The 16844-nt window shown below is 42.9% G+C and overlaps 1 protein-coding gene across 3 annotated transcripts in view; it reads right to left on the minus strand.

The window, feature by feature from the left end:
* Window positions 1–5208: 5208 nt before the first annotated feature.
* Window positions 5209–16844, minus strand: part of PRRC1 (proline rich coiled-coil 1) — a 49980-nt gene continuing 38344 nt past the window's right edge. For all 3 annotated transcript variants that reach the window (XM_068246736.1, XM_068246742.1, XM_068246729.1), the window contains 2 exons: window positions 14435–14537; window positions 5209–7927 (listed from right to left, as the gene is read on the minus strand). In XM_068246736.1, the coding sequence (XP_068102837.1) occupies window positions 7718–7927; window positions 14435–14537 (313 nt within the window). In that variant the 3' untranslated portion in view covers window positions 5209–7717. The remainder of the gene's footprint in view (window positions 7928–14434; window positions 14538–16844) is intronic.

A 16844-nucleotide genomic window follows, 5' to 3' on the forward strand; every position in this document is an offset into this window, starting at 1 on the left:
ACTGGGGCGGATCGCTCAGAAACAGCCTTAACAGTCTGCAGACAGACTGTACACACGCCGGACTGTCGCTGGAACGCCCGCCCAGCGGGAGGTGACGACAGACCCGTCGTTGCCTTTGATCAGGCGTGTGTACGGGCCTTAAGAGTGATTGAGAGCTACACCCTGGCAGGGATAACAGCTTCCAAACAGGGTGTAAATGTAAATTACCTGTGTCCAGAACAGGTTAATGAAATAATATGGTTTATGAATTTTTACAAAAGAAAACCTTTTTTACTTTTCTATATGGAAATATAACACTAAATTTCATGAGTACTTTTGTGGGCTTTTTTTTTTCCTGTTTTAATGCTTATGTGTAGAGTATATGTGCAATTTTACAAATACACAGGCTGGTTTTCCTGGTAAACTTTGGGGAATAGAAACTGTAGTAAATAGTCAAATCACTACCTATACTACACACTAACCCCCCCCCCCCCCCCCTCCAAAAAAAAAAAACCCCTCTTCTTGTACTTCTGAAACTTGCTAGGTAAACCAGCTGGTGCAGATGGACCTTCAACCCCATATAATCATTTCATTTGCAATATTTAAGATTTTTCTAATTAAAATAATTTTTTAACATTTGTCAATCAGCATGTCTGTACAGGGTTAAAATTGTAACACTCCCCCAAAATGATTGGTAAAGATTGCCTCGGGCAGTAAACAAATAACGTGTCTAGCAACTTTAACTGCAGCACAAAGCCTTGTCTGCATTACAAGACTCTTGTCTTGCCAACACTAACCTTACAATAAGGCACAGCAGTCTTCTCAAGCTTCCTTATAAGGGTAACAAATATTAAGATATTTTCAATCAAACCAATCTAACACCAATGCGCTGGATATATTTCCTTCATTGTGCAACAGACTTCTGAATCTTGAGGGCTTGCTCACATTGTGTCCCGCTCGTGTTAGCGGTTTTTTGGTAGCAATTTTTTTTTCAATTCCTGGCGCTTGGGTAGGCGTTCCATTTTTGTGAAAAGCACTTTTCCCGAGCGTTTTTTTAATTCACTCCCTGATGTCAGTCAGGAAGTGAACTCTTTGACCCGGAAAATAATAAATACAATGTATTTAGTCTTTAAAATGCAATCTCCCCACAAAGTGGTTTTGTAAGCGTTTAGCGCTCTTCCTATTCCTTTCAATATAGCAAAATCGCCCCCAAAATGGTACAGACACAGCTTTGCTGAACGCACAGAGCACAAACTGCACTGATATGAACCTTTTTTCATAGAGATTGATTGCACAAGTGTTTTGGGGGCAATTTTAAATAGTCTGCGCTTGAAAAAAGGGCAAAAAAACACTTTTAGTGTGAACGAGCCATGAAATGCCCATTTTACTTGTGAAAAATAGTACAAAAACACAACTCTTACACAATATCTATGAAGGACTTGACCATAATATTTATTGTGAACGAACAATATTTTCTCCAAAATATGTTAACAGTTTTTAGATGAGACTTGGTCAAAGTACGGCCTGTATGTTTTAACACAAGTTTCTAGTGCACATACCGTAGCAGTTCAATAGAGATTGTCAATGAAATGCAAATCATTTTGAGTTGATGCAGTATTATGCAAACATTGTGTGCAAATGTATGCAGCTTGAAATCCTGCTGAGGTAAAATTTGATTGGTCCATTGTCAAGCAGCATACATTTGCATACCAAATTTGCATAATCCTGCATCAACTCAAAATTCTTTGCATCTCATTGACCATCACTTGGAAACAAGCCTTTTAAAGGGAAGCATCACTAGGCTGAAAAGAGTGCATTCATATCTATATGTTGAATGGATAAACAAATGATTTACATCTTGATTACTTTTGATGTGCATCTAAAAACAGTAATTACTCAGTGTGTTTAAACAAAAAACTGTCAGAAGGGAGCATTCAGGTCTTCTGTGGATAGGCAAAAATGTCCCATAAGCAAAAAAAAAAAAAAAAACCAGATGTGTGTGGCACTTCCTACTGTTTTGAGGTGAGCTGGGTGGATCACACAGGAGTATATAATCCTTGACCATGCACCACTGTATGCTGCATCCACTGCCACTTGGACGTGTACTCCGTATCAAATTAAAAATAGTTCAAACAGACTTACTGCCAAGAAAACAGGGGAGCAAGCGTGCACCTTCCATCCCACAGATTTATTGTAGAAGTGTGACAATATGAACACAGAACAGCATCAAACCCTCAAATGCATGGCAAGTGCAATAGCGGTGTAACTCCAAACATAGCTTACATGTCCAGAAACAGCAAGGTCGAGAGTGCAGGAGGTGGGCACTAAGGTGGGGAGCGACGGCCGTTTCACACCTGATGCTTGGTCACGCTCCACCACCTTAGTGCCTACCACCCACCTCCTGCACCCTCAACCTTGCTGTTTCTGGACATGTAAGCTATGTTTGGAGTTACAACGCTATTGCACTTGCCATGCATTTGAGTGTTTGATGCTGCCCTGTGTTCATATTGTCGCATTGCTACAATAAATCTGTGGGACAGAAGATGCACGCTTGCTCCCGTTTTCTTGTCAGTACTTCTGTGGATAATAGCAGATGCAGAGAACACATTCAGGCAGAAAGATGGGGTTTATGGGCTGTCTGCACACAAAAACAAATACACTTTACCCATAGATCAATAAAAAAGTGCAAATAATGTGCTAGTTACTGCCGCTGATTGCTAGACAGATCAATGCCTATTCATTGATCTAAGTCCCCGGGTGAATGGCTGTGGCCATCAAAGAAGTGGCGCTGTCATTCACAAAAACCTGATACTTACTCATCCACGCATAACTTTCTGTTTGCGTAGTAATACTACGCATAGGGAAGTTATGCGTGAGGACATCTTGTGGCCAAATAGTAAAATTATATTTACAAACTTTTATGATAAGGTTTTTTTTTACATTTAAAATTAACCCCTTACCTCCCACACTCCAATAATTCCCTCAAAATGTTTTTGTAAAAAAAAAAAAAAAAAAGTTACTTTAGGGACTGAACTTTAATATGTATGTCAAGAAGATATATTACTGTTACTGTTTAACTTGTTTAAATTATGGGATTGTAATTAGTGATGGTCGCAAAACTGAAAAAAATTCCCTTATATTTTCAAATAAAATATTGGCGTCATACATTGTACTAGGGAAAAATGTTAAATGTTGCAATAACTGGGAAAAATGGGCACATAAAATGTGTGGGTTTTAATTACGGTAGCATGTATTATTTTAAAACTATAATGGCCTAAAACAGAGATAAGTTTCCATTTTTTTTCCTTATTAATTCTCTTTAAAACGTAGTTAGACTAAAATAAATCTTAGCAAAAAGTTCCCCCCAAAGAAAGCCTAATTGGTGGCGAAAAAAACAAGATATAGATTATTTTGTTGTGATAAGTAGTAACAAAGTTATAGGTGAATGCATGGAAGGAGCGCTGACAGGTGAAAATTGCTCTGGTTTTTTAAGGGGAAAACCCTTGGAGTTGAAGTGGTTAAAGTGGAACCGCAACAACATATAGTAGAATGTGGTAAATTACGTATTCAGGATTCCCACTTTTAAGTTTAAAGAGAACGCGAGGTGGGGCTCTGAGAACGTAATCCCCATACAGACACTGGGTCTGCCTATAGAGCCCAGCCTCTGTTGCTAGTCAGATTCCCTCTTAGACCCCCCCCCCCATCGAGACCCCATTAATCACAGCCACGCTGTCGACACGGGCTGTGTTTACCTCTCTAATGCCAGTCTCGCCACTCCCCCGCCTCCTGCATCGCTCCGGTTCCTGCCCACGTCCCTTCCCGCTGATTGGAGAGAAGGGACGCGGGCGGGGACCGGAGCGATGCAGGAGGCGGGGGAGAGAAGAGACTGACAGAGAGGTAAACATAGCCCGCACAGCACGGTGGTGATTAATGGGGTCTTGCTTTAAATAAATTATGCATAAATAGCCTGGTTTCAGCATCAGAAACACTTCCTATAGCTATAATTATATAGATCGATTGATAGATATATGTTGGTATGTGGCCCGCCCTCCTACTGAGGCTTAGATTGCATACACATCCAATTTTGATTGGCCAATTTAACCACTTTCAAGTTGTATGAGAGCTAACCTGCACAGTCTGTTCATAGTATTCACAATCTGTTGTCCCTCACACTACAAGGAGGTGGTCAAACTGGCCAACTATTGGCAATCAAAATTGGTTGTGTACACAAAGCACATGGCATACACAAAACGCAAATTTTTAAATATTTTTTCAATTCAAGAAATGAAAACAATTTTTCTGACTGACTAACCTTTCAAAATTCTGACCAATGAACCACGCACGCACGCACGCGCGCACGCACGCACACACATTCAATTCCCCCCCCCCCCAATTATGAAAAAAAGGATTGAAAACTGTCTGTACATCAAGTAATTGCCAATCTAAAATACGCCATTCAGTTTTCATAAAAATTTATCAGAAAAATCCATCACCTCCGATCTTTTAATCGAATAAAAACAGGAATTTCGATCTGACTTCTCAAAGGAAAAAAAAAAAAAAAGCAAGCTTTTGACCTTTCGGGACAATAGTTTTATCGAATTTCAGTAAAATTGGATTGTATGGTGTGTGGCCGCCTTTAGCCTAAATAGATTATTATGCGGCATTAACACCCCCCCCCCCCCCCAGCATACTGGGAGACCAGTTATGTTTTTGTACAGGCTTTAGAACTGAGTAAACAAACATTCCACAGAGATTACTTGCCAGTACTGAAGATGTCGCAGTCTGATTTATTTCAGAAAGTAAATCAGGGAGAGGAAATATTTTTATAATGAACAAACACTAACTAAATAATGTATAAATTAATGTTTACATTTTTTTTTTATTTTGGTTACAATTCCTCTTTAAACGGATCTGAGTCGCAATTTAATTGTTCCAAGACCTGCTAAGTGGCTCCAAGTGTAGCAGTCACTTTTCTCAGGCTGGCTGGGACTCTAACCCTAGAGAAACTCTGAAGTCAAAAGTAAAAGTTTTCCACTAGGACTAGGTGAATGCAAATAAAAAAAAAATACAGTAGTGAGGAAAAAAAAAAAAGCATAAGCAGTCGTCAGTATAAAGAAAAGTAAAAAAAACAAAAAACAAAAAAAAAAGTTATAAGACTATATTACCACATTCCAAAAATCATATATACAGCAAAATTAAATGTGAAAGTAGGTCTTCAGAACAAAACAGTATAAACACGGCTAGGTTTATTGTCATGGTCTTCCTTGTTATATACACATAATACGTTGTCCTTTATGTACGTTAGCAAAATAATGGTGTCGATTGAAGGCACAATAACCACAAAGACATTTTATGCCTGTGTCCAGAGCACAGTACTATGGACACAGCGTATTTTTATTCAGTCAAGTAATTCTTGCCATTTCATCTCTAGCTAATAACAATGCCAGCTGCATTTCTGGGCCTCAGGCCAGTTCCGGAACAAGTGGTTCTCCAACTCTGTGACATCACACACCCAAACCGCTGTATTGTGAGAAATACCCAACTTCAGGGAATATTGAACAACATGAATAGCTGAAATTGCAACATATCTGAACAGAAGTCGCAGTGGATAACCGTGGAGATATAACTGTGAAAGTTTGTTGAGCAGTTCACTGTCACCAGTGGCAACAACAATGGACCGTTCAAATTTTTAGGCAGAAGATCAAAAACCACAAACTGTCATCACTTCTTACGGGATCAATGGCAAGCTACTGGGCTTGTCTCATACAGACTCCTCTACTAGCCAAAACCATTGTTATTGATTGTTTTGCCGTATTTATAAGCTACTACCCGACACGTACTGTCCAACAGAGAAGGGGTGGGGGAAGGTATGGAGGAGGACAAGTAGTAGGCAGCAATCAAATCTTAAAAATAATGAGAAGCTCTAGAAAAAAGGGCTGTATTCTATCCGATGGTATATGAGATAGACTATCCCCCCAAAAAGTTTTAACTGCTGTATTTAATATGTATAACCATGAATTGAGTAGAACATTCAGTCCTAAGATCATATGCACGCTATGACTGCAATCCCTCAAGACCGAATGGAAAATATGTTAATTTTCTCATGTTGCACTTCACTGTTCTTCCCAGACTTTTTGGTCAATAAAGCAGCTGCTTTTTAATGTGCCAAAGTTGCAGTGCCTCCTGTAGCGTTTCAGAAAATTCCAGTATGTTGCAGCTTCCAGTGCCCACCCAAGTGTGCCCAAGCTTTGCAATTATTCCAAACGTAAATCTCAGCTCCTCCATGCCACTAAAATGTGTCCCAGCCATCTATTATCCCCACTGTGTGCTCTTACCTTTGTAGGGCCCCTTGTAGTGTGTCCGCAACTTTGGTGGTGTTCATTTATTATGACAGAAACAATGCTGATAAGCATTCCACTCAGCTCAAGAAGATTAGGGACTGCACTGCAACTGCTGATGAGTATAGGAGGCAGCACTGCAACACTTACCATTCCTCCATCACCTACACTGACATCTGCCTGCTACTTGCAAAGCTATCCCATTACCTGTTTTTGTAAATGCCCCAACTCAGGATCCAAAAAATAAAAACATGCAACTGTAAAGTGCATGGGAGGAGGAAAGACTGGCAAATCAGGTACAGGAGCAGCCAGATGGCCAGGAGAATTGCTGTCGCTGGGCAAAGAACCAGGCAAAAACGTGATACTTATTCTGCACTTTGGCCCATGACCAAAAATTATGATGAGTATGGGCTTTCAGTAGATTGGTTGTTCGATAAAAACAAATACATATAATGAAAATCTATGGCATTTACATGTAATATTGGGATCAAAATATTGATGGGGCAGGCTTGTTCTTTGCTCAATCAATGCCAGCTAAATGTGGGGGCATGCAGTCGTAGCAGTGCACAATGGGGGTTCTGCATAGCTTTGCACTGCAAACCTAGCAGCTGTGGGGAGGAGATCGATATTAGACAAAAATTGTGCTAAAATCTTGTGTAATATTTTGCGGTGCAACAGATAAATGATCAATATGTGGAAGATATCATTTACCGGATTTACCACACACACTGGCTATGGCCAGCTTTAGCCCTTATAAAGCAGAGATTTTTAGTAAAAAATAATTAGCTTTTATTCTGCAAACAGCACAACTGCCTTTCTATAAACTAGACTTTGTAGAGTAGACTATATTTAACAACTTCCACACTGAGGGTAAAGACAATACAACATCTAAAACTGTATAAACTGTACTAAACATAAAAAAATGCAGGCTAAGGTGCAGTTAAACCCAAATATATATCTTCCTAGCTGCAGGATTATCTGATATGAAAATTAATGGACACAACTGAATAGCACATACACTGAAAGACAGATATTAAAGCTTGACAGATGCATGTAATAAATCCTCAGATTTTGGAGAATGCCTATGAAAACATAGGCATAGTATGACACACATCATTGTGCTGACAGGCCCTGCCTACACTTGTCATATAAAAGCTAGGCACTCTAACATTGCAAGTGAAGGGATGGAGAAGAACCTGGCATTTGCACACACTTTTGCATTTCTTTGCATGAAATAACCTTGATTGTACAGCAAAGTTGGTATTTCCACTGAAGGCATTTTGCTAGGTTATAGTGTTTTCTACTGTACTAGAAAACTACTGTTTGTTCCGCGTTGTTTGGTCTAGTTTTGAGATATACAAAAATGTATTAGAAAAAAATCTTCATGTTCTGCTTGCTGCTCAAAGTACTCTTGGTGGGAGTCGTTGCTTGTACATCCCCGCGAGGGCTTTGGCTGCACTGAATATCATCTGCCTACGGGACATGCCTGTGAAGGCCACATGCCAATCAGTCCTACTGACATGTGGAAGGTTTCTCTCCAGCACCTCACCCACAGTCACTGACAGGCCAGACCATCGGAGGTTGTAGTCCTGTGGGGTAAGATTTTGGGCCTGTAAAGATAGATCACAAAAAAATATGATATATTGCATACAGAAAATTGTGTAACAGTGTTACACCTTTCAATTAAAACGTAAAACATTGCATGATAAAGTGAATATCTAAATGTAGGTGGAAACATGAAAAATCTCTTATTATGGGACAGACTGCCAATGTGTTGTTCAAAATTTGCATGAAATTCATATCATGACAAATTGAATCAACTCCATGGCCTTAAAGGAGTGATCAGGCTAAATGAAGAAAATAAGCGCTACTTACCCAGGGTTTCCTCCAGCTCCAAGCTCCCAGCATGTCCCTCGCCGCAGCTCTGCACGCAGCCGTTCGCCGCAGCTCCATCCCGGTCCCCGGCAATGACGTCAGGCCTCCAGGTCGGCCTGTATTGTGCCTGCGTGAGCGGTGCTGTCAATCACTGCCGCGTGGACCGGAGCAGAATGCGCAGGAGGTCGGTCTGACATCGCCAGGGACCAGGACGGAGCTGCGGCGAATGGCTGAGTGCAGAGCTCCGGCAAGGGATATGCTGGGCGCTTGGGGCTGGAGGAAGCCCCGGGTAAGTAGCGCTTATTTTCTTCATTTAGCCTGATAACTCCTTTAAGTGTACCTAAGACAGAAAATAGTTATATTTTATTTACCCGGGACTTCTTCCAGCCCAGTAGTCTTACAGGTCCCTCAGTTTTCTCCCGATCTATTCCAGTGTCCCTCAGAAAGCGCGCCAATTGGGTCAGTTCTGTGCTACTGCGCATGCACAGCCAAACACCTTTTTGATTCCAACAGACCAGGAGGAGACCTGTAGTGCTGCAGGGCGATGGAAGAAGCCCAAGGTAAGTCAAATACTTTTTTTTTGGGGGGGGGTTAAGAATTAGGCAATGTTCTTCCCTTGAAGACTGATGTTTGTGCCTTTGTCATTCCAGTCTGTGCCCCTCTTCGAGTTCTACAACCATTGTGCATGATGTAACAGTGTGTAGCATCTAATGTGTATAAACCAGGTGGATACATATAAGTTACAGTAAAAACTTGGAATGAGAGCAACTTGGTTTAAAATCGCTTTGCAATACAAGCAAAAATGTGTGTTAAAGGATACCACAACCGAATGGTTGTGGTAAAATTGATTGCTGCACTGTGTAGGGGGTGATGAGTGCATACCTGCATTTCCTCCCGCCCCCTCCGTCTGCCGCCGTTCATGCTCTATACACTCCGGTGTGCGGCGACTTGCTTGACCTCTGCCCCGGACATACTGCGCCCTGTGTGCGCAGTATGTCCTTCCCCCTTCGCTTCTGGCCGGCGCATAGTGCCAGGCTCAGAAGCACGCTGTCCCCTTTTTGCTGCGTGTGCGCTCCATTACACCGAGCGTCACATGCTAATCATGTGAGGCTCGGTGTAATGGAGCGCACACGCAGCAAAAAGGGGACAGCGTGCTTCTGAGCCTGGCACTATGCGCCGGCCAGAAGCGAAGGGGGAAGGACATACTGCGCACACAGGGCGCAGTATGTCCGGGGCAGAGGTCAAGCAAGTCGCCGCACACCGGAGTGTATAGAGCATGAACGGCGGCAGACGGAGGGGGCGAGAGGAAATGCAGGTATGCACTCATCATCCCCTACACAGTGCAGCAATCAATTTTACCACAACCATTCGGTTGTGGTATCCTTTAAATGTTGACTTGATATGCAAGCAATGTCTTGATATACAAGCAAAAATAAAAGCATACATGTCAGTGTTCTCCCCACAAATATTTTCCAGCCGGGTGGCATAAAAAAGTAGCCGGGTGGGGAAGTAAGGTTACGCAGGGTGCTGCTGGGTCAGAAAGTAAGGAAACGCTGAAAGGAGAGTGAGGGTCACACTGGGTGGGGAATCACACTGGCTGGGGAGAGGTCAGCATCACACTGAGTGCTACTGGGTGGTACGATAACGTGTTCAAGAAACAAAAATCGCATTGCGAATGCTCCCAAAATGCTGTATGCAGTGCATTTGTGATTTTCATACAAATCGCAACTGTAATGTGAATGCCACCATAGGGCAACTTTGTCATAGTGATTCTCTGTTCGCTGGCGTTCAGCAAAGCTCCAAGAATTCCCTGAAAAGCACCTCAGTGTAAATGGGGCCTTAGTGCCATAGCCCCATCATCACATATATGACCTGACACCATTCACCATCCCTGCATGCAATGTATGTTACTCCTGCTGCTGCACATACACTAGTTGCAGAGGAGTGCTGACTTAAAGCTGATCACACGGGCAGGCGACATGAGTGGTGAGAATTCCAGCGAAGACTTTGCAAAAGCCATGCTAGTTTAAAGGGGAACTGAAGTGAGAAGAAGATGGAGGCTGCCATATTTATTTCCTTTTAAACAATACACATTGCATAAAGTTGAAGAGAAATCGAGAGCCCAAGATGGTGTAGTATGTCAAAATTGATTGGATAAATGAAACCGTGAGATGGTAATACTCACAAACACGGGTTACCACCTAGGTAACCACTCATTAGGCAGGTGAGGAGATTAGACCTGTCCTCACTCAGGATTAAGAAGTCACTCTCTGTAGATAGGAAGAAAGGGGGTAGATCACCCCTCCACCTGGGGTGGACTCAAATATATTGGTAGGTGAACAGAGGCGCCAGAAGGATAAAAGTACATAATTTTTTTTAAAAAATTGCTGGGAGGAAGTGGTGGACTCGCCTCCGTTAAAGCAGACATCAAGGACTGTAAATATATAGATACACACATTTATTGAAAATACCCCAAAGATGCAACGCGTTTCGCGGGCACAGCCCACTTCTTCAGGCAATAAGCAGGGGATAAACAACAGCAATTCAGTTATAGCAAGCAGAGCACCTGCTTGCTATAACTGAATTGCTGTTTATCCCCTGCTTATTGCCCGAAGAAGTGGGCTGTGCCCGCGAAACGCGTTGCATCTTTGGGGTATTTTCAATAAATGTGTATATCTATATATTTACAGTCCTTGGTGTCTGCTTTAACGGAGGCGAGTCCACCACTTCCTCCCAGCAATTTTTAAAAAATGTTTATGTACTTTTATCCTTCTGGCGCCTCTGTTCACCTACCAATACACATTGCATGGCAGCCCTGCTGATCTATTTGGCTGCAGTAGTGTCTGAATCAGACAAGAAACAGGCATGCAGCTAATCTTGTCAGATCTGACAAAAATGTCAGAAACACCTGATCTGCTGCATGCTTGTTCAGGGGCTATGGCTAAAAGTATTATAGGCAGAGGCTCAGCGAGGCTGCCAGGTAACTGGTATTTCTTAAAGTGAAATGAAAATGGCAGCCTCCTTATACCTCTCACTACAGTTCTTTAAAGCACAGTGATTTGTGAACATACAAGTGTTCTGTCTGAACTCAATGGGTGTATGTCTTTCTCAACCTAAATAACTAACTGCTGAGACAAATAAAAAGGCTAAACTTGATGTAAACCGCTGAACTAAACTTTTTGCCATTAATTTGCCCATATTGAAAGCTGGATAGCACAGTGATGGAACTGAACAATTTGGGGTTAATAGCTAGCAAAACATGTGTCAGTTTGTGATAAAGTGCAGAGACACAGGAGGCAGAGTGAAGGCTGTACCTGGTTCTTTTACAGCCTCTGTAAAACCACTTATCTCTCTCACTGAATGCTCAGACTAATGGCCCATACTCACGGGCTACAATTGTCGCCGCAACACGCGGCGCGCGCGTGTTGCGGCAGCAGGTCGCCCGTGAGTATGGGCCGTCGCACGGGCGCGCACCCCGAACTGTCGCCCGTCGCTGATGTCGCCAGGCGATTGAAAGTTTCAATCACCTGGTGACAGTCGCCGCCGCACCTCCGCCGCAACTGTCGCTAGTCCGCGTGAGTACGCCTCTCGTGTGCTGGCGACAGGCAACTTTTGCTGCCCGTGAGTATGGGCCATAAAGAAACATGTTGATATGTTAATATGCGGCTGCCACACTTCTTTGATGTCTCCAGACATTCTTGTGACCCAACGGACCTGGGGAAGAGGGCATTGTACATGCTGCTCTGACAGGGAGAGGAAGAGAAGAGCATCTGTCCACTGTAGTAGCCAGCAGGAGTGACTCACCAAAAGATAACAAATCAAACCGCACTTTCTTTTCGGTGCGGACTCCAGCTGAAAGTTCCCGCAGTCTGCCTGTTCCTCTCTCTGCTATGATGATATTTCCCCGCCCTTCCATGCTGCTGATAGGAAGGAAGGAGCTGAGGAGGAGGGTGGAGATGCTTGCGTTCCAAGCCGTCATGTCTACAGTTCAGAGGAAAGAATTTATGATGCAGACAGCAACCAATCACAGCAGCCGAGTGGGAACAGAGATCAGGTGGGCGCTCCGCCCAGCTAATAGGCTCTGGGGAGAACACTGCATGTGTCATGTCATCACAACTGAGCCGATAGTTCTTCTCCCTTTGGCACTGCAGGATTGTACTTAAAGGGACACTTAAGTCAAACAAAAAAATATGAGTTTTACTCACCCATGGCTTCCAATAGCCCGCTGCAGCTGTCCGGTGCCCTCGCCATCTCCCTCCGATCCACCTGGCCCCGCCGGAAGCCACTTCCTGTTTTGGTGACAGGAGCTGACAGGCTGGGGACGCGAGTGATTCTTCGCGTTCCCAGACACATTAGCACCCTCTATGCTGCTATATGGTATATGATATATGCTATAGCAGCATAGATGGCGCTATTGTGGCCAGGAACGCGAAGAATCACTCGCGTCCCCAGCCTGTCAGCTCCTGTCACCGAAACAGGAAGTGGCTTCCGGCGGGGCCAGGAGGATCGGAGGGAGATGGCGAGGGCACCGGACAGCTGCAGCGGGCCATTGGAAGCCCCAGGTGAGTAAAACTCATTTTTTTTGTTTGACTTAAGTGTCCCTTTAAAGGATACCTGAAGTGACATGATGAGATAGAAATGTGTATGTAAAGTGCCTATCACACAAATAACTATGTTATGTTCCTTTTTTTCTTTCTCTGCCTGAAAGAGTTAAATATCAGGTATGTAAGTGGCTGACTCAGTCCTGACAGACAGGAAGTGACTACAGTGCGACCCTCACTGATGAGAAATTCCAACTATTAAACACTTTCCTAACAGAAAATGTCTCCTGAGAGCAAGAAAGATGTAAAAAGGGGAATTTCTTATCAGTGAGGGTCACACTGTAGTCACTTCCTGTCTGAGTCAGGACTGAGTCAGCCACTTACATACCTGATATTTAACTCTTTCAGGCAGAGAAAGAAAAAAAAAGGAACACAGCATAGTTATTTGTGTGTTAGACACTGTACATACACATGCCTATCTCATCATGTCACTTCGGGTATCTTTTAATCTGAGTGCAGAGGCTGTGCAAAGTCACTTTTCCATGAAATCCTCAAAAGTAACGGTGATTGGATAAGTTCCTTGTTAAAGCTACACACACAAAAATGATTGGGGCGAGCCAACGGATGGCAATGATTCTGTTAGTTATAGTGAAAGTCTTGTTACCATTTTTATTCTATACTATTTATAACTGTTTTTGGATTGTGGAATGAATCACCGGGGTTTCCATTAATTCTTATAGGAAAATGTGCTTTGATATAAGAGTGCTTTGGATTACAAGCATGTTTCTGGAACGAATTATGCTCGCAACCAAGGTTCCACTGTATATTTAAGGACCACGACCTCAGGGGTTCAAATCCAGTTTGCATCACGTTAGTTAGCTGCTTCATAATTCATCTGCTTTATTGCTACATTTGAGATACATGGCTCACATGAATTGTGTGAACTTAAAAAATAATCAGTTGCACATATAAACATTATTTGTGAGTAGAAGGGGAAGGAAAGCAGAGAGCACTTAGGAGAGACCATAGCCTATAGGAAATTCACTTTTTCTCCTTGGAGATAATTTTTCATCTTTTCTTTAAAATAACTTTTCAGCACTTTGCAATTGAAAAAGTACCAAAACGTTGGTGAAAAAGTAGTAAAATTTGATTATTTTATTGCTTGCTGGTGGCTTAATGGGGACCTTGAGCTCAAGCTAAGACCGCAATCCAAACTTACCTGGGGATTCCTCCAGCCCCCCGTAGCCTGCGAGGTCTCCAGCAGCCTCCTGGCTCCCCTCTCCCGGTCCCACTGGCAGCTCTGTTCATTGGCAACTTTGGCCTGAAGATGCCCGTGCGTGCCATCGCGCTGGCCGGTGTGAGAGTCCTTCACATGCGTGGTTCTTGAAGACTGAACAGCACAGGACTCTCACGTCAGCCGGCGTGATGACTCATAGCACGGGCGATTTCAGGTCAAAGTTGCCGGTAACTGAGCCGCCGCAGGACCGGGTGAGGAGCCACGAGGATGCCTGTATTCCCGTTCACGTGACTGAATCTCAAATACATTGAGTGAGGGAAAAATCTCTCCAATAGGGACAAAGTCAACAATAAAAACCTTCAGATTTCTACCCCTTTCCACATTACAAAAGCAAATCCAGGAACTGGGCTTCAGTAATCCTTATGGTACCCTACAGAAAATATTTTTTACAAAAGCATACGCACCTGCTGTACATATTCCGAAGGCAAAGGTGTGGCTTGTGTGAAGGTTTCTAAACGTATTCCATGAATTGGATCATCCAAAACGACACATCCAATATCAAACCACCTAAAATACAATGGTATATGGGATGCTTAATTTTCTATGAATGACAGAGCACTCAAATTATATCAACTAGGCTAAATTGAGGTTGGTACTAAAAAGGGTGAGAGTCCGGATAGCAGTGATTGAAATCTACACCCAGTTTGTCTCCTGTTATTCCTGCCAGGGCGTAGAATTCACTCACTGCCGCTGCACGGTCTGCTCGTTCTCGCCATTCCCAAAGCTGCCTGCGTCGATGCACCTGCACGCTCTGCTGCCATCATGCTAACAGCAGAGCTTCCATATATTGGGCAAGGGCCCATTTCATCGGAACCTGACCCAGTGATGTGTAAATCAATCACAGCAACTACAAGTCTTAAAAGGGCACAGATGGCTCTGGTCTTTAAGGAAACCTAAACTGGAAAAAAAAAAAAAAAAAAAAAAAAAAAAAAAAAAAAAAAAAAAAAAAAAAAATTACCTTCTACCAGCCCCATACAGCCATCCTGTGCCCTCGCAGTTACTCATGGCTCTTCTGGTCCTCCGCTGCCAGCTAGTTTCGTTTTTGCCGACTGGAAGTCGGCCGGCCGCCATGCGTACCTTTTTACGCATTCCCGCAGGTGCAGGAAGCTATCGTGGACATTAACACGTACATGTTTACGCGTTACAGGTGCAATGCCTAAAATGTTACGCATTGCACCCGTGACGCTTTAAAATGTACTGGTTAATGTCTGCGATACCTCCCTGCACCAGCAGGAATGCGTAAAAAGGTACGCATATGAAACTAGCTGGCAGCGGGGGACCGGGAGAGCCATGAGTAACTGCGAGGGCACAGGATGGCTGTATGGGGCTGGTAGAAGCCCCAGGTAAGTGAAAATTTTTTTTTCAGTTTAGGTTTCCTTTAAAGACTGTAGTGAAAATAATAAAATTGCTTATATTTAACAATATCCATATGTATTATTTAGTCAATGTTTGCCCATTGTAAAATCTTTCCTCACCCCAATTTACATTCTGAAATTTACCACAGGGGGCAGCAGCTTTAGTCCTGCCAGGTGATTTGTACAGAATGTTAGTTCTATGCAGAAAGGTAGATATCGCTTGCTTGGCAGTTGGAAAAATACATAATTTCCCGCAATCCAACGAGGTTCAGAGACAGCAAACTGTCAGGGCTATGGTCATAATATCACACTGTAAGTGGGGTTTTACCACAATATCAGCCATACAGTCTTCCCCTCTTTACCACAATATCAGCCATACAGCCCTTCCCCCCCCCCCATACAGCCCTCCCCCCTTTACCACAATATCAGCCATACAGCCCTCCCCCCCCCTCATCTTTTCGAGAAAAGGTAAAGATTTCTCATGGGAAAGGGGGGGTATCAGCTACTGGACTGACTAGAATTAATTTCAATCCTTGGTTAAAGTTCCTCTTTAATGGGAGTCATAGCCGTCCAGTCTCAAAGTGGTTAAACAGTAAAACCATATGTATTCATATTTTCCACCTGTAGCACACGAATACACGTACTGCTTATTTTTCTAAGATGACAATATTAATCTTACTGAGTAGCTGTTCAGTAACAGCTTTACTGTAACAATACATGAAATCTACTACACCAAAAACGCTTCACAAAACCGCAAAATGCTAGCTGAAACGCTACAGAAAAAGAAAAAGCGTTTCAAAATCTGCTAGCATTTTGCGGATCTGCTAGCGGTTTTTGGTGTGCACCAGGTCTAAGAAAGGTCAGCGTGGAAAGGATTAATGTGAAAATATGCATGTATGTCTAACTGGTATACATACCTTTAGCACTTCTCTCAGTCTCATCTATTTACTGTCACCGTGGGAATCAGCATATATTTGCAGGTATCTACGAGTCATGTGGTCTAGCTCTGAACTATTAATTATTAATACTTAAAATTTATATAGCGCCGACATCTTCCACAGCGCTGTACAGAGTATATAATCTTGTCACTAACTGTCCCTCAGAGAGGCTCACAATCCAATACCTACCATAGTCATGTATACATTATTATTATTATTTAGTATTTATATAGCGCCGACATATTACGCAGCGCTGTACAGTGTGTATATATATATATATCTTGTCACTAACTGTCCCTCAAAGGAGCTCACAATCTAATCCCTACCATTGCCATATGTCTATATTATGTGGTGTAAGTACTGTAGTCTAGGGCCAATTTTTTTTAGGGGGAGCCAATTAACTTATCTGTATGTTTTTGGAATGTGGGAGGAAACCGGAGTGCCCGGAGGAAACCCACACAGACACGGAGAGAACATACAAACTCTTTGCAGATAGTGCCCTGGCTGGGATTCGAACCAGG

Source organism: Hyperolius riggenbachi, chromosome 1 (genome assembly GCF_040937935.1).
Source record: "Hyperolius riggenbachi isolate aHypRig1 chromosome 1, aHypRig1.pri, whole genome shotgun sequence".
NCBI lineage: Eukaryota > Metazoa > Chordata > Amphibia > Anura > Hyperoliidae > Hyperolius > Hyperolius riggenbachi.